Source organism: Calidris pugnax, unplaced genomic scaffold (genome assembly GCF_001431845.1).
Source record: "Calidris pugnax isolate Ruff unplaced genomic scaffold, ASM143184v1 scaffold81, whole genome shotgun sequence".
Lineage (NCBI taxonomy): Eukaryota > Metazoa > Chordata > Aves > Charadriiformes > Scolopacidae > Calidris > Calidris pugnax.
In genome coordinates this window covers 6,937,796-6,956,609 of record NW_015090880.1, presented here as the reverse complement: position 1 = coordinate 6,956,609, position 18,814 = coordinate 6,937,796, and the positions used below count along the sequence as shown (strand labels likewise).

The 18,814-nt window shown below is 39.3% G+C and overlaps 1 protein-coding gene across 4 annotated transcripts in view; it reads right to left on the bottom strand.

Moving 5' to 3' along the window:
* SUCLG2 (succinate-CoA ligase, GDP-forming, beta subunit) overlaps positions 1–18,814 on the bottom strand; it is a 139,153-nt gene that overhangs the window by 10,091 nt on the left and 110,248 nt on the right. For all 4 annotated transcript variants that reach the window (XM_014946839.1, XM_014946842.1, XM_014946840.1 and 1 more), the window contains exon 10: positions 3,895–4,015. In XM_014946839.1, coding sequence (XP_014802325.1) covers positions 3,895–4,015 — 121 coding nt within the window. The remainder of the gene's footprint in view (positions 1–3,894; positions 4,016–18,814) is intronic.

Below are 18,814 nucleotides of genomic sequence, written 5' to 3'. Positions count from 1 at the left end.
TGGTACATGCAATCGGTCACATTTACACTTCTATCGCCTTGAAATCTCTGCTTCCATTAGCAAAGGGAATCTATTCAACTAGTTACCTAAAAATCCTAGTAATAAATATACCCCACAGCAGGGGTGCAGGTGATGTCATTCCTGGTAGCCCACCAGCTGGAAAATCCCAGCCTCTCAGGTCTCAAAGACAGTGGTACTGGGGAATAGGGGACAAGGTTTAAAGGTCATCACTAGCCAACCTTCAGCCAAGAATCAGTTTGAGGTTTGGCCAGCGAGAAGCTTTAATAATGATCTTTTGGTAGGGAACCTATGAAGTTTTGGTGTCTCACACACCTTGCTGGCTCTGGCAAAAATAAATCAACTTTTACCGCCTACTTATAAGAGACAATTAAATCCTTTCCATTCTGTTCACACCATTTTCCCTTTTCTATCTTAAACTTTTCCCAAAGAGTATTTTGCTGTTTTCCTTTGCCCCATGTTTATATCCAAACTGGGAAAGGCTCAAGCACATTTAAATTTGTACTGAATGTTTAAACCCAAGATGTCTGAAATGATACAAATGAAGTTCTAAATATGACTTAGCAACACCCCATTCTTCTCTCTTGATAGGCAGTTTGGGATATTGAAAATCACAGGCGTACATGCTGAACCATATTTGAGAGCAAGATACACAAACTGGAGCAAAACTGCACTTGTGAGTAAAAGATTTCTGAATATATATATATAAAAATCATTAGATTCTGAAGAACACAGCAGGTCAGGAATCACATGGCTGAAAATATAATAGGAAATTTTGCATTCAGACATTTGAATAAAAGTGAACTTGCTTCTAGCTGTATTTCAACATATTAAGTACTTCTAATTCCTCCCAATTCTTCTTGTCCTACAACCAGAGAAGCAGAGAATTCATTTTTTGAGAAAGAATGGAAAATTTCTAGCATAGGAAGAGGACATCTAATCCACAATCCTTTTTTTTTATTATTTCTTCTTTACATCTAACTCTGAGATACAGAAATGAGAAACAAGGTTTGGCTTTCATTCAGTGCTCTGACTTAGTTCTCACAAAACTTAATTGAAGTACATTACCCTTTAAAGGGGAAAAACACTGCATAAAACCAGCAGAAGTTAGTTTTCTACATCTGTAAAAGATAAAATTTGGAATATGTGGTTTCTCCATTTGTCCATGAGCTTTTTAAACAACAATAATCCCACGTCTCAGCTGGCGAGTTCTTTACTGATAAGGCAAGTAAATACACGTAATTATAAAGTTACCATTTTCAAACAGAAGAGTAATCCTTTCTTTATCCACTGGTAAAACAGCTTGTAATTATTATACAACTGAGAACAAAGATTTGTCCACAGAATCCTGCTAAATCAAGACAGATTTGACTGATTAAAACTCTAGTCATCAAGACATTTGTAATACAGTGCATGTGGGCAAAGAGTCTTTAAAGTGCAGGTCACAAATCTGTTAGATTCACAGGAATAAATCATGAACCTTCTGTTGGAAAAATGTTCAAAATGGAAGTTCCAAAAAATGCTTTTCCCTTTTTCTCCTTTTGAAATGTAAAATGTTACTGGTGATGTTTTTAAAAGTCTGGGGTAGGTTTATTGCTTCCACAGCACTCATTATTAATTCAAAATCCTTATATGTTTGGATAACCCGGTGTAAGTTCAAAGAACAACGACGAAGATGCTTAAGGATCCAGAGGGATTGATTTCTGAGGGAAGATTAAAGAACTAAATATATATGTGTATATTGCTTGGTTGGGTGATTAAGGAGGCAGAAAAAGCAGGAGTTACAAACTATCAGTTTCTCAGTACAACATCTGAAGGTTGTAAACATCATAGCTATTTGTTTAGTATGAATAGATGGGTAACACTAGGAATAAGAGAAGGAATTTTAAAACTTTTGAGATAAATATTATGCAAAAGGGAGAATTTGCTGTATTGTACTGTGACAGAGTTCCCTAGAGAAAACGTGGTATCACCACCTCTGGAGCCAGCAACTAGTCCAGGAGAAACCTCGTAAACAGTAAGCAATCACAGGAAGATGATCAGGAAAAGATGTTTGCATTAAAATCTGTGTTAGACATTCTGAAGATTCAGCCTCGGCCTCTGAGGACGAAGCAGCCCATGGCTCTCACAAAGGTCGCAGGCACCAGAGGAGCAGGCACCACACAGCCACCTCTGCAGGGCTCTGTGCAGCCCCCAGGCAGAAGCTCTCCCACTCCACACCTTCTTTTCCATACAAACTCCACAGATCAGGAGCACCGGGACTGTCCTCATTCAGCTCAGGGACTGCTCTGCCTCTTGCAATCTTCCCAGAAGTCACGTTAAAAAAAAAACAGATTCACCCTTGTGTGCTATCATGGAAGTATCAAAAGTACTGGAGAAAGGTCAAGAAACCCCAGTGGCAGCCCAAGCAGAGTGCAGTGTAAAGTGAGCAAGTTGATTTTCTTGTTTCTCTTATACTGGTCTCAGAAACTGCATAAAAAACAACTGCCAACTCTCTTCTTTGTAAGGAAAACTAAAAGCCTTTCCAGTATTTTCACTTGAGAAGTAACAGCTACAATAGACAAGAAAGTCTTTCCATTCTGATAAACTTTTTGCCAGCTATGACAGAAGGAGAAGCTTTTTGCTATAACAAAAAACTAGAACAACACTGCCTAGGGCTGATAAACAATGAGATTTTATATTATGAAACTTTCCTGCTTCTAACCAACATCCATCAGTCTCTCCTTCATCCATATTAAACTACCTACTTAGTCTCCTAAGGTGTTTAGTGGTGCTGCATCACCCAAAGAAAATTTTCACAATTTGTTTCTAAAATCCACTGTATTTAAAATTTCTTGCCCTTACTACAGCAAAAGGCTGCCCTTGATAAACCAAGAACGCACTCTGGAACGTAAAATAAAGTCCTGGAGACTTTATTTTTTGAAAAGGGAAGAGTCCGGTGGAGTCAGAAGCATTTTTTCCTCCCCCCTCTATTTCAGTGTTAAACCTTTTCGTTTTGTACCTGAGGTACGTAATAGGATGCATTTCCTTCTTCCACCATCAATGCCAAGCAATTTTACCCCCTTTCCACATGAACATTCATGTTTAGGCCTTAAAAAAGCCCAAACAGAAAACCCTCTATTTTCCACACCTACTTACCAAAAAATAAATGTTTTAAATTTACCAGAGTTGTGCTCATTTCAACCAAAGTACTTCTTCACTCAATGGCAGAAGAAGAATCTCCCTTCCTCCCTCAGGTTGCTTCTCAGAAAGGAGAGACAGAACTCCACATGCTCCACCATGATATTAAACTGCCAAAAGAGCGCCCTTCCTCACCTCTCTCTTACTTTTTTGTTTCCAATTAAACAATGCTGGATGTACTAAAAAAAAGATAATTCCTTACCATTACCAAATCTTGTGGTTTTTAATGGATTTTAGGTGGATTGGATACTTGGGCAGAAGGACAGTAATCTCTCTCTTACATATACTGTTTCCAACATCTTTCTTTTAATTATGCTATTGGAGTAAATTTAAGAAAAGTGTATGTTGCTGCAGGTTAAGCAATAATGGATTCAGTGAAAAAATGTTTGAAAAAGAAATACCTTCCAGTAAATAGAAACTTGCATCAAAATAATTTCTATTTGCATTGCAAATCTTATAAGCAAACCCATGATGCTTTCATTACAAAATTTCATTGCTTCAAGTACCACCAGGGACCAGGGATACAGGAGTAGGGACGGAAAGAGTTTATTGACTTCACGTCATGCTATGGGTGAAGAATTGGGCATATCCATATTCTGCAGGACCAATCTGGTCAGAGCACAGAGATGGGAGAAAGCCAAAATGGATCATGGTGCACCTGAGGGACGATTTTTGTCTGAAACCATTAGGACTCACCTTCCAGTCTGACCACCAGGGGTACCTTCAGCTCGAGCTCTCGACAGGCTTTGGTAATACCGTTGGCTATGATGGCACAGTTCACGATCCCACCAAAAATGTTTACAAGTATTGCTTCAACCTGTAGGAAAGAAACAGAATAGAAACAGTTGCGATATTTGTCTGTGTTTTGTTTTGTTTTTTTTGAATAAACACAGATGAAGGATCCAACCCAGGGTACAAATTCCCCTCTGTCAGGCAGGTTCTCATTTATGGAAGGTACAAGCTTCACCTCTGTCCTCAGAGAACTTGATTGTGAGTCTATTGCTCCTGCAGTCTGTAGCAGTCATTAATTGCCTTGGTCTAAGCTGGCATGCTAATTAATGTCATAAACACATTATTACACAGAAAAGGGGAATTTCTACTGATAAGTATAAACAATAAGACATTAAACAATCTATATTTGGGTCTTTTTATTGTATTGAATAATCATGAGAGGCTGGAACTCAGAAAACACAAAGTACGAATGTGGGTGTGCACCTGCAATGAAATACTCGTGTGGACACTTCACAAAACAATCTGGACACGCACTTTATCATACACAGAAAAGGTAATATACCTGCCCTGACTTGATAAAGAGGAGTAAAAATCCCTTCTAATTAACAAAGAGAGGCATGTAATGAAAAGCATTCATTACAACAGATGAATTGATAACCTCAAAAAACTGTTATTTATCAGTTTATGGAAACTGACATTCCTGCACAAAATTCACACTAAAATTACCTTTCACAGCATACAAGATGCTAACACATACAAGATACTAAGATGGTTTCTTTCCCCTTGTTAAGGCAGCATAATACTGAACCCAACTTCATATGCCAGGCTTCCCACCGTGGCTTATAAAGCCCAGGGGGACACCTCACAGATGCAGCTTCGCTGTTCCTCACTCCACCGTGGGGCTAATCACAACATTCGGGGAACTCGACAATAAGCTTCGCTGGGTGTCACAAACAAGTTTTGCCAGAATCACGTTGACTCAAAAGCAGACAAAGTAAAGAGGGGATTAGGTTTGAAGGAATGAAATATCACTGGATTTCACTTGAGCACGATGTCAACCGCAATTATGCTTAACTCATTGCACAAGTTGAACAGATTCGCTTTGCCCACCTCCAGGTAACCAGACTCATACCAGCACCAAAGAAATTCCCTCCAGTCACACACGTTTGTAGCTCTGCACAACCAGGTCTAACACTTCTCTGCAGACACAATGTGACAATTAACTCCTGGGACGTGCAGTCACACACCCTGATTGAAAGCTCGCCGCTGTTAGCAATACTGTCATCCACAACGCAGCAATAAAAAAAGGAAAAATAAAAGAAGTCTCAACAAACACTTTGCTTCCCACAAGAAATCAGCTCATTCCTTCAGTAGTGCCCTCGACTGAAAAAACATCACTTATTCAAAGTGTTTACATTGCACTATTCAACTCCAGTGCCAGCACAAGTCGTAGAATGAAGATGGTGATGGCACCACCTTGTTGACATCTCTCTCATCATCTACTGCTCCTTCCAGCTCCACAACTTCTCCTGATGACACCCAGAAGTGGCCAGAACAGTTCCCATCCAACCATATGGGGCACGGCCCCATTTTCTCCTCTCAAGCCTATTCCACACTATCTCTTTCATTCAGTTTCCCCGTGCTGATGCAGTCGGATGCTGCTACCCCTGCTGCTTGTCTCCCCTCACTGTCTGCAGCGGAGTCATCCAATTAAGAATTGCTCACTCTTCTGGGTGTCCTGATACTATAACCAAAATTCAAAGCATGAAATATCTCTAATTCCATATAAATAGAGCGATAATTAATAATAAACTGACTTAAAAATCCCGATATCCAAATTTCTCCCTCTGCAATCAGGTACGATGATGTGGTACGTGACACCAGCTGCTCCTGTGCATAAAGCCTGCACAGTAACAGCCTGGATATGGCTTCCTCATCCAGGCTGGCTGAGCACAACCGGTATCAGAAAGAAATTAATAATCCAATCAAAACAGAACATATGATTTAATTGATTTTATAACTCTTTCTTATAGTTTAGACATAGGCCAACACTTTAATGTCATGTTAAACGCATGCGTTTACCAGTTTAGATTTTTCTGGATAAGAAGCTGGTGATGCCATTGCAATTATTTATTTCACTTCTGTATTGTTACAAAATCCTTAACCCTGTAGAAGCTACAGACAGTAAAACCTTAGAAGGCTCCTTCTCCGTCTTGCTCCTGCTGCTTGTGCACATGCAAACCTTCTTGCTAAAAGCACATAAAGTAAATATAGAGCCCCTTTCAAACTCTTATCACATTAACCCTTATGATAAGGAGGTGTCTATGCAAAGCACTTTGATGTTGAACTATTCTAGTAATGTTTTCTATCAGCGGGACAAGCCACAGACACCGTTCCGCCCTTTCTAATACATGCTCCTAATTCAGGGACATTGCATCAGGCATGTGACAGATCAACTTAACCAAGCGTGTTTACATTATTAGAGATAAGGAGGAGGATTTTATGCCCAGTACAGATATTTTAATTCCTAATGCAGACATTCTCATTTAAGGATCTGCTTTTCAGCTTTCAAGCTGAATTCTAATCAGGTCTTCTAATCCATTGGCAGCAAAAGGAAAAAAAAAAAAATCTTGAAGGAAATTAGATGCAGCTTGGATAATTGATGTTTGTATGCTTGGGTTTAATAAAAATACACTGTTAAATTAGAGAGGAGTCTAAAAGGATTCAATCAATAAGAAACTGAATCAGGTAGAGAATTCAATCTTGGGTTTTATTGTAATCTTCCAAATAAGCCAAAAGATGAGTCCAAATGATGTGGAGATTCACTTTACCTCTGCTGAAATTTGTGAACATTGTTTATGTACGCTTCTGTAGCCTGAGTAGGTCTTGCATTTCCAGCTGAAAGAACTTAAACATTCAGACCCAGTAGAGAGATGAAAAGGTTTTCACTATTTCATGCACACAGAGAATGCACAATCTCTGTATTAAAGTCTCTAAGAAAAATAAACCTCCCATTTTATAACAGAATCACTACATATTAACACGCTCAATATCTAATGCATATGGAACATTGGACATATTAAAAAGAGGGCAAACTTTCTACATACAGGACAAGTTACTTGACAGTATTATTATTCTAATAACCATTTTTACACAACAGGGTGCCTCATAAAATTATTTTTTATTTCAGCAACATTATTAAGGATACTAAAGACAGCAGTATATCCATAGGTTAGGTTCTTCCCATCTGTCACAACAGATAGATGTAGAATCACCACCAAAGGTACTCGCAGCTGATGGTGGGCTCCTCTGGAGAAAGAAGGGAAGCCACAGTAGCACAAAGACATCACGACAGTCTCACAGTCTGCCAGGTATCACCAGTGCTGGGAAGCAACAGGGACAGAAACTGGTCTTCATGCTAAATCCGGTATTGAAATTTTGCAAATACTGGAATAACCATTAATCCCACAGCTCCTAAATACCATATGAACATATATGCAGACACTCAGACAGCCTTTGCTCTCTTTATGTAGGAAATCAGATATATTTATGTATATCTACATAAAATCTGTGTTGCTTCATTCATAAAACTAACAGTTTTAATTTACGGTGACTTTTTGTTAAAGTGAGCCTTGACAAAGCCTGCAATTCTGCTTTGAACCAAAAATTTGAACCAAATTCTGTTTGTCACCAAAAAAACCCCCACCCTAAATCAGTGTAATTGTACATTAACTGCAAGGATGGTGCTGGATCTGTTGGGATGTCACTGGATCACCGACACCCTCCCCAAGGCTGCCAGGTTCCACTCAATTAAGGGCATTTTCCCTACAGAAGCAGCTTTATCCTACCTGCCTGCACTCTGAAAAAACAGACACAATGCATGTGCATTTACTGTATTTTCTTCTTGTTTTTCTCTAAAATATTCTTAGCCTTAACAATACGCACACCGACACCTGATCATCCTACGTGTAAGGATTAATCCAGGCAGCACCTGTGAAGCATTCCACCTTTCCTACAGCCCATTTATAAATCTATACATGGGACATCTCGCTGTCTGCAGCCACTGCACTCCAGTCTGCCCAACATCCTTCACAGCCTGCACTAACACCGCAAATTCTGAGCCCAAAAGGAGAGAGGACAAAAACTCGCACTTGCAAGTTGTTATTTCTCTTTCATTTCCCACCTTTGTCATGGCCACAGAAGAGTTACAGCAGGCTCAGGATAACAACGTGCTGTAGCACCGAACAACAGCAGATACTTCATACAAGGTAGAGCTCTGAATCTCACATAAAGCAGAAATCCACAAATGCAGATTAATTTAGGCTGAGGTTCCATAATCTTTTGAAGACGATCTACGTACAGGAAGCCACCAAAACAGCTTCCCCCCCTCCTTCCCAGGGCACATAAACCCCTATCCCAAGCTCCTACAGTGCCTGAGCCATGTGGATACCGAAGTGGTGCCTTTAATCCTTCCTATTATTCCATTGGTCTTCACTATTCATTCATTCACAGTTTAAAAACATTGATTTCAGTGTGAAAGAAGCAGATTATCTCCAACTCTCAATACAACAGAGTAAAAATGTAATAAACCACAGATGCCATACACTTGCATCTTCACTCTGGATCTTTCTGCTCCGACTGATAAGACAGATACAAATATTTTTATATGTTTCTATACTATTATAACTTGGACGGCCGGTCAAATGTAACTTTTTCTTATCCAGTTCTGAAATATTACTCTAATTTTCTAGGTTTTTATATGGGACAACATTTATGGTTCGTTTGAAAATAAAGATTAAACCTACTGTAAGAGAGTAGTGTGAAAGATTTATAAACACAAACCCAATTGCTTAAAATATCCACTAGAGGACAGTGCAGTTCAATGTGGAAAAGGAATATAAAAATCCCCTCGGAGAGACAAGCACAGTTATTTATTTTTACTTACAGCTAACTATCTCATTTTACTTTATAAAAAATGATGCAAAAATATTCTTTTGCCTCTTTGGGATGGAATTTTGAAAGTCTGAAGGTGATAAATTTAAGGAGGTTGAATCTACAAAAAGCAAAGCAAGAAAGCTTGTGGCCAGGTGAAGAAATTGATACAATACAATTTTGAATGTTTTTACTGTTTTAAAATTGGTCAAGGTTTGAAATTCACTAGTAATGCACCCACATGCCACAGCAGGAACGGATCTCTGATGAATCCCCAAAACAAAAATTAAAATTTTCTGTTTGGGGGGGACTGGCTGACAGGCAGGAAAAGCAGATTAAGGATTTTCTCCAATGCAGTTTTTTGGCCTGTATTTCAGAGGCTGATGAGGAACATGAGTCTCACCAAACGCCAGCGCCGTGTCCCTGCTGCATCCAGCTGTTGTATGTTAAGCCCTTTCTTGAATGGCTGGCGAGAAGGTGTACCTGGCTGCCTACAGCCCAGCACCAGAAGTTCCTTCAGCAATGCAACTCCTTTGGTGCCACTCTAAGGTTCCCAAACACCACATTTTTGCAAAATAAGAACTTTGTGGCTCCAGTTTCTGATGTGCTAAAACAGCCAGTCTGCGGTCTTCAGTCTTTCCTGCTTATAGCAAATCCAGGATCTAGAAAAGGACACAATTTTATTGACTTTTGCTGGTTTGAAAATGATCCAGCAACAATCCTCTACTGATTGACCAGGTCCTGGTTGCGGTCCTTGCTGGGATGAGAGAAGCACACAGGGTTCTGTAGCAGGGAGAGCTCTGGTGCCCTCCGATACTAAAGCTGGCTCCCAGGATGGACCACCAGGAACAACCTGAGATTGTATCTTACTCCTCTGTGGGACTGATATAAGAAAAAAATTAAGGGATCAGAACTCATTAAATTCATGGTATGAGCTGAAATGAAGGCTGGCAGATTACATATCACGGTATAGTATTTGAAACAGTCCCTGGAGACCTTCCTTTGCCCAGCTGTGAGAAGCCCATGTTTTAGGAACAGAAATATTACAATTCTAACCATGAAGCCTCCTTCAAATTCCAAAATACCATGGTAGGCAGTGACGTGACCTTGGGAACCTTCATTTCACTGTTACTTTTCAGCAAGGCAAGTCTCGCATCCAGCCAGTTTTTGGAATGTTTCCTCCTCCTCCTCTGCAGGACACGGGCCCTGCACACCCTGAGCCCCGGCACAAACACATTCATCACAATAACGCCGTTCCCGGGGTATGTGATCGCCCTTCAGGTGCGTTGATGAAGATGCAAAGAGTCACGTGCTTTCTATGCCTGCGCTACTGCCTGGCAAGACATCAGTCAGCTCCTGTCCAGAAACCTCCTACACCACGTTAATACCAGTCCAGAGAGTCAGCTAATTAATCCTACTGCAGAGCACAGGCAAGTGAGTGCCTGCAACCATGCAGGCATGTTCTTTCACTGATAGGAAGCGCAACCACCTCCTAACATAATCCTTATTTATGATAATAAGGGACAAGAATAAGGAGAGGGAACAAAAACCACTGAGATCACAGAGTACTATTCTGAAGTATATTTGAGAATTTAGTATTGGTTTAGGGACAAAACACAGCTGGTGGTTGCTGGAACAATCGCATTTTTGGTGCCAATGCACCAATTGCTGGAACAATCGCATTTTTGGTGCCAATGCCGGAGGATAATTCTTCTATCAGATCATGGATACAGGGAATAAAAGTACATAAATTTGTGCTATTATTTAAATATCTGAGCTTCAAAGAGATCAAGCTCCTGGATGAGCAGACCAGAATGCAGACCAATATAAAATTAAGGGATGATGACTACCTACATGAACACATATTGCAAGACAGAAGAAACCCACATGATCGGTTGTTGATGTTTTATAAAATTGGAAACATCTTAAGGTTTGCCTTCCTTCTACCCGTTGACCATTGCTTTTGACATAAGTCCAGCCAGAATGTGCCTTACTGTAAATAGACAGATACTTCATAATTTGGGGGGGTGAAGATCTGAAATCTTGATGTGAATAGTGTTTGAGGACCACCAGTGAAATTTCCAAACAAAACACAACATTTCAACATGTCACTTTAAACCATGCGTTTTTGTATTTGTTTCTGGAGTCCCTCCACACCTGATACCTATGCAGCTTTCAAAAGGCACACGGGATCCTATCAAAGCAGCCAATCCTACAGGAGAGGTCTGGGGAGACAGCAAGGTTTGTGTGAATTCAGCCACTCTCTGGAAGGAGACACATCTACGGCTGATGAGAACACCCACAGGTCTACTAGGTATCAACATCTCATGCTCGTCTCTCAACCATCTGTCATCCACTATGTGGAAACCATGAAAGGTAATTTGTCCTGCAAGCTACTGAAATGATATTTGTTTGTGGCAACATTACTACACCTTTCTCTAAAGTATCTGGCAATGGCTACTTTCAAAGCAATGACTAAGGCAAAAGAAGTTTTGTCAGGTCTGTTCTAGTCTAGAAATTTTTAGACTTCTCAGTCTAGACAGTAAGAATTGTGCCCATAAAATCATAGAACGGTTAGAGTTAGATGGGACCTTAAATATAATCTAGTTCCAACCCCCCTGCCATGGGCAGGGACACCTCCCACCAGACCAGGTTGCTCAAAGCCCCATCCAGCCTGGCCTTGAACCCCTCCAGGGATGGGGCAGCCACAGCTTCTCTGGGCAACCTGTTCCAGTGCCTCACCACCCGCACAGTAAATCTAGAGTACAAAATTAAAATATCTTTTTGTGAACATGCTTGATGCTTACACTTTCTTACATCATGAAAAAAAAAAGGCCCCAAACAATAACAGGGGTCAAAAATAGTAACATAACCTTGAAAATTATTTGCATGAAGCATCAGAATCAGTTTCCACAAACAGAGAAATGAAGCCCTAAAGGAATGGCCACGTCTACAAAGTTAGCAAACAAAGAGTCTGATGAATACTGCTAATTCCCAGGAAGACAAAAAAAAGAAAGGCAAGTCAATCATCGCGACTTTGCATTTCCACTCAGGAGAACAAGAAAAAAATAATTCTTAATCTTTAAAACGGACTTCGATTTTCTCCCCATATTGAAAGCTGGGAACTCACTTTACATGAAGATTTCATTTTCTGTCTATAGAAGGCACAAGAATCTAGGAGCTGGAATTTTAAAAGAGACTCCACATGTTGGAAGATTGACACCGTAAGACTTCATAGCACCACAGTCATCTGTGATTTCTTTTTCCCATCGTTACATGTTCAGCTTTATACCTTGTTCTGAGTAAAGGACAGGCCCAACTACCACTTTTCAAGCCATCATGTCAAGGGATTTATTTCCTGAGACCAACAGTCATCAAAACCTATCCTTATTCCCTCTTTAGAAACAGTCTTAGAAATATAAATACTGTATTTATCTAGTGTATCAAAATACTAAGTGATCGTACCCATCACAAGGGAGAAAGGAGATGAAGAACAGTTATTCTTGTGCTCTGGAGAGACTTGGGATCTTCTTATTTTGTCACCTGAGAAATATCTCTGACATGTATTCCCCACGCAAAAGCGAATGAAATGCTGCAGAAGCTGCTATCTAGGTCACACAGTTTTTCTTACTGAGACAATGAAACTTTTAAAAAGGAGTTCTGTACTTCAAGAAGCTTAATTAAAGTATAAAAATGCATTGTCATGGGTACTGAACTGCATATACACGTCTGAAATCTCCAAATAATTAAAACCCATTCTTTAATGGCAACATTGCAGTCATCAAAAACCTGAATTACTGTGCTTATTAAAATCTGAATAACTACCACATAAAAATCAGCAAACTATTAACACCTAAGTAAATCAAAATAGAAATAGTAAAACTGAGAAAGGTACAGAGAAGAGTGACAAAGATACTGAACCAGCTTTGTACAGAGAAAGCCTAAATAAACTGGGATTTTCCATCTTAGAAAAGGAAAGATATATAGCGAAGACTGCAAGTAGTACGAGAAAAAGGAACAGGGTACAGCTGGTTTGTACCTGCCTCCAGGTGATTTTATTGCTTAGTCCTTAGTCCTTGTAATACCAGAGATGGTGAACATACAAAAGGAGTCCTTTTGCTGTTATTTTTAAGTACAGCGTATAGTTATTGTGTGAAACTCATTGCCACAGGATACCGAGTATGTCAAAACATACAGAACAAACAGTAACAAATTCACGGAAGCAAAGCCACCAAAGGCTGGTAAATGCAAGGATATCACAGATGACTAGAAAGTGGTGAATGGATCAGGACTGTACCTTCACGCACCTGCCCACCTCTTGTGTTCTTCTCTAGGAAACTGCTTTTGGCTACTACTGGAGACAGAAGATGAGACCAAGACAGACCCAAATCTACTTCCCTGGGGGGTACCAAGCCCCAGATGAAAGACAGCACGAGTAGAATTAGGACAGGAGTCCTCGTCCTGCAGAGGAGATGTAGGGCAGGTTACTACCCAGGAGCTCTGACCCTTTCGCAGGCTGCACCAGCAGCAGGGGTCCATCAGGACACCTAAACATTAGTGAGAACTTTCGTCCCAGAAACATCTCTTCTGAACACTGGCCACACCAGCATTATATATTAAAGACATTCAGCTCGGAACTGCTGAAAGATGGATAATGATCTTTATCTTCTGCAAGGTTTATATCAAGTAATTTAAACTAAAAAAAAAAGTGACAGTTTAAAAATTAATGACCAGTAATAACATCCCCTCAAATAGGATGCTAAGCTAAGAACTGTATTACTGCAAAATGGGATGACTCAGGAGTTGACAAAATGGTTCTACATACTTTTTGGATTGCCTTGCTACTTGCAAAATCATAAAATGCAACTTAACTTTTTTTTTCCTCTCCTTATAACAAGGGGGAAAAAATTGGCCTGACTCTTCGACAAGTACAAATCATTGATGTCGTTTGGCTCCTCCTAATAATTTAACCTCTCATCTTCATTTTCACTAGTCTTTTTCACCTATTTTCTGCATTAAAAAAGGGAATCACCTTTTCAGAAATAATTTTTCGATAATGATCTACCAGCCACTTTTCAGACATTTATCGAAGCATCTTGTAATAAAAACAGAGCTGAATGTTTTAACCACAACCCCAAAGTGATATAATCAGCAAATCTGAACTGTGAAAGAAGTTATAGAGCTACATTAAGAAACAGATGGAGTGAGCATAAAACAATCACAGATAAGCCAGCAGAAAGGAACTTAACTTTAGATTAATCAAGGTTGAGATGCTCCAGGCGGCCATGGGGAGTCATACACATTAAAATTAACAGGAGATGCATGTAAATCACAGCCTGCTTCTGGTATCTCAACCCAGTTCTGTACAGAACACCACATGGAACTGTAGGTCTCTCTCAACCGTATTCCCTTGCTTCACAAGGGTTTCTGCAGTACCATCAAGGAAAATGGATCTATGAGAGCAATTTTTTGACTTCTCCAAGCCTACCTAAAACATCTAGATAGCTGTTAACTTCAATAAGAATTAGAAAGTCTTATGAGGATTCAAAATTCCCACATTAAATTGCAAAAAAATGCCAGAATGAGCCTCAAATGTATGCAGTCATAACATTTTTAATTAAGTGTGATGAAAACAAGGAAGGAATCAGCAAATATCCAGTTATAAAACTGACCATCTATCACAGAGCCAAAAGCTGTCACTTGGCTTCAGTAGCAGACTTTTTCTAAATTCAGATTTTCTGCAGTGATCAATATTGGCAACTTAACAGTAGTTCCTTTTGTATCTAAAGATACAAAAGAGTCAACTCCCAAACAAAAACTGCTTCAGAACCTTAGTATAGTGCAGAATTCAATTGTAATATCTAATGCTAAGCAAACAGCTAACTCCAGCATCTCATACCTTTTGATCTCAAAATCAGATAAGCAAGTACATCCAGAGCAGATTACTTATTCTACAATTTGGTAGCATAAAAGTGAAATTGCAGGTTTATATCTTCTTGTAGCAATTTTTTTTTAAATTATTTCACTGCTGGATGATACGTGAAAAGGGAAAATTTCCAGAATCTATTTCATCACCTGAGAAACACCTTGTGTTCTCAGACACACTCAGCACCTAGAACCAATCATGATCTGAGCTAAGCTATAAAAATAAACGCAAATTCAAAGTCTGTATTTCAAAAGAAGACAATACAAAAGGTTATAAGCAAGGAAATTAATGCAGGCAGAAACAATTTAATGTATGTATTGCATGCAGTTTTTGTTAATTACTTTTTAAGTACTTAAGCACAGTAGTAGCTAAAGAGAATTTGAAAGAGAGATTACATAAAAGCGTTTCCAAGTGGGTATTTCACGCTGAGCCACAGTCTGCCTTAGTAGCACTGATTAATCAGGAAAGCCTTGCTTTCACTTTCAAGGCCCTTAATGGCCCTCCATAATCTCATTCCCACCCTCTCTTTTCAAGCATCAACAGGGTAGGTTCCTGCCCAGATTCTGTCCTGCCAGTTGATGGCAGCCACCATTTAAACAGTCATCTTAATGCACTTTCTCATGTCGGAAAGAAGCTTTACATTAAGATTCTCCGGTGCCACTCCACTGACACCTTTTAGTCATGACATCTACAACCTCCCAAATACCTCACCGACTTGCAAAGGGAAGACTTGGCAACCTGAAACCACTCTGATTGCAGCTCTCGGCCTCCGTTTTTCATCTCCATCCAGGTTCCATCCTACTAGAACCTCAGGGCACAGGTTCCTGTAATGGTTTTAATCCAATTAAAGCATGAATGGAAGGAGAAAGGAGCGAGACCTTCCCTTTTCCCCATAATATTACTTAGCCGTGATGCGAGGTCCTACCCTAGGACTCCCAGCTCTTAGAACTGCAGACTTGGTTCATGCTGTGCTGATACACGGGCTGGCACGATGAAGTCCTGGTCCATCAAGAGCCAATATAAAAAGAGAAATACTAGCAGTAACAACAACAGTAATGATGCTGCACTGTAACAGCAATTAACCTCATCCAGCAGCTGCAAAATGACAGTGGTTCTGCTGCGAACTAATACACCTCAAAGCGAATCCACATGCACTTCAAGCTCTTGCCTTTCAATTCACTCTAGCTGTCATTTTACTGCTACACTTCACCTCCGCAGGAAAGCACTTTAAAGGGACACAGGCACTTGCAGCCCCCCAGCAAGGTGACATGGGGCTTTATTGTCACAGCGTCAGCCCAAAAGAGACACAGGTCGTAGCTCTGGGAGATGCAGACGCAGATGACCCATGGAGGTATGCACAGAAGACCTTATTCGTGTCCTTTGAAAGGGATGGGAACTCTGTGGTGCTCGCCAAAAGCAGACGATGGGCAAACTGAACACCTTTGCAAGAAGCTCCTCTTCCAGAAGACCCTTATTGTTTGGGTGGAAAACATCAGAAATACTCACGTTTCTGTGAGACGTCAGCCCAAAGCAACCTACCACACTTGGTCTTTCGGGCACCAACAAGGCTGAAGAACCTTACTCGAAGAAGTGTTTCTTAAATTTATTGTTTAATTTGATAAGCCATTTACCAATTAAGACGACACACACTAAAACCCTCAAGCTGAGTGCTTTTCAGAAGCCAGACACGCCGCAGCACTCTCAACAGCTCTCACCTCCACGACACCTTACAGCGTTTACAAAGAGCAAATGAAAGGACTCTGGTTTACTTCTGCCTAATTAAAACATTTTAAAAGAATTTAATTACAATATGGCAAAGTACACAAATGTAAAGATCTTTCCTACAGAGAATTAGCGATGAATTGAATGAATTTTTTTTTTTTTTTTTAATCAAACTGTTGGCAAGCGGAGTGGGTTTCCTGTTTGTAAACAGCCATATGAAGGCTAAACATATTTATTCACAACTTGACACGAAATACAGCTCTGTAATTAATCATTTCCCTATCTAATTCAGACAAATAAAAACCCAAACTTGTACCCCTCTCTTATTGTGAAATAGTCAGTTACACATAAATGAATAATTATCTGAATTATCAACTATCTACAGATGTGCGGCTCTTTTCAGTCCAGACAATGGCTTACCCCTGGTGCACGCCAGTAATCTCGCCCACATTCACTGATTCTTTGTTTTAAGTGAGAAAATCTCCTTACATATTAAATAAGCTCAATCATGGGCTATTAGAACGATTGTTTCAGGTTATCTATTAATTGCAGGCTTCCCTATCTATATTCATTGCTAAGACGCCAGCCCTCTTATTAATTGAAAAATGCCTGCATGAGTGGGCAAAATGGTAAAGGCCATGGGTTAAGACTAATTCTGTAAAAATAAGGTAACTCTTAAGCAATGAAAAATTGTCATTGGAATTAACCGCTTGAAATCCTGTCTTATTTTGGAAACATAAAGGCTGAGGTTTTTTTACAAAAAAATATTCATTAGGGCTTATTTAATTTCACAGGCTCAAATAATTTGCAAGAATAGTTTCCTTCCCATATAAACAGATGTTTCGATCTGAAAGACTGTATGATTACACTTCCTGTGAAACCTGATTTTCATCTTCTGAAATGCAACAATTAAGAGTCAATACGAAGACAGAGTAAACTTTGTTGCTCATGTTAATAGATTAAATTCTTTGTAGGAATGTTATTTAATCCAAAATAGACTAGAAATGTAATCCGCTGCTTGAATATGGTTTTGAATATAATGGCAGCATTTGTATGCTTTTTTCCTCCACTTAAATGGGAAAAGTAAATTTACAAGATCTTTACAAGCTCATTATATTCAAATAGAATAAAAGTAACATGCAGGCATATTGCACAAATGACATCTTTGACAGACAAAAAACCACTGCTGGTGAAAAAGACAACAAACCAAACCACAAACAATGAAGGACACAAAACATATGTCAAGTTCTAGACTAGAATGGCGTGATGCCACTTCTTTCTAAATGCTCTTTGTCATTATAGTTAACCCTTGAACTAACAAAATTCCTATTTCTTGCAGTCTCAATACAATATTGCTCCAGAAGGATAACATGGGAACTTCAACGACATTGTTTAGATACCTGTAACTCACATATAGTACTGCAAACTAGTTTTCCTTGGTGTGATGGGAAGAGGAGTGGGAAAAAAGGGGAAACAATTTAACTTCATAATCCATGAAGTCGACTGAATGATTCTTGAATAACAACAGATAATAATACATTCATTATCAAACTTTCACTTTGTCATTTGTCTTCGGCGTCTGCAGCTGACAGATATGGTCATTTATAATCCTTTGCCAGTCTCAGATTGGCAAACTCTTTTGAATTAGTCCCTTGGCTTGAGCCTATGAATTTAATTCTTTCCACAAACAACTGGGCAATGTTTCAAAACTCTGCTTCAAGACACCCAAAAAGTCCTATATCATAGAAAAACCAACAGGCTATTACCTGGTGTTTACTAGAATGTTGATTCTCTTCCGAATTACACACAACCTGGATTAAAAATTTATGAAGTATCAAAAGTAAAGCATCAAGAAAATCTTTTTGCTCTACAAACTTCTGAACAGTTCTAATTTTGATCCAAATTAGAAGCATATCTAAATCTCCAAGGACTTTCATTGAGTCCAAAAAAATGTCTTTGTTTTTAAATCTGTTCCACTGCCTATAATTTCTTCTTACCATAAACGCCTGAAACAGAGTGAAAATTGTTGTTCATATCAATGAATAAAAATACTCTCCCTTTTAGAGTGCAAACTCTCTTCTTTGTTCCATACCCAAGAGAGAAACAGTACTGAAACTGCATAAAGAAGAATATATACTTTTAAAAAGTTCTATAAATTAAAGCCACAGTAAATGGAACAGTGATTACTGTATCACTCCTTTCATTTGGGATTATTCTGATCATATGGAATTAGATAGATTGTTCACAAAATCCTCTATGAGCACATGATCAAAGCTATCTCAGAAATGTGATGATTACCCATCA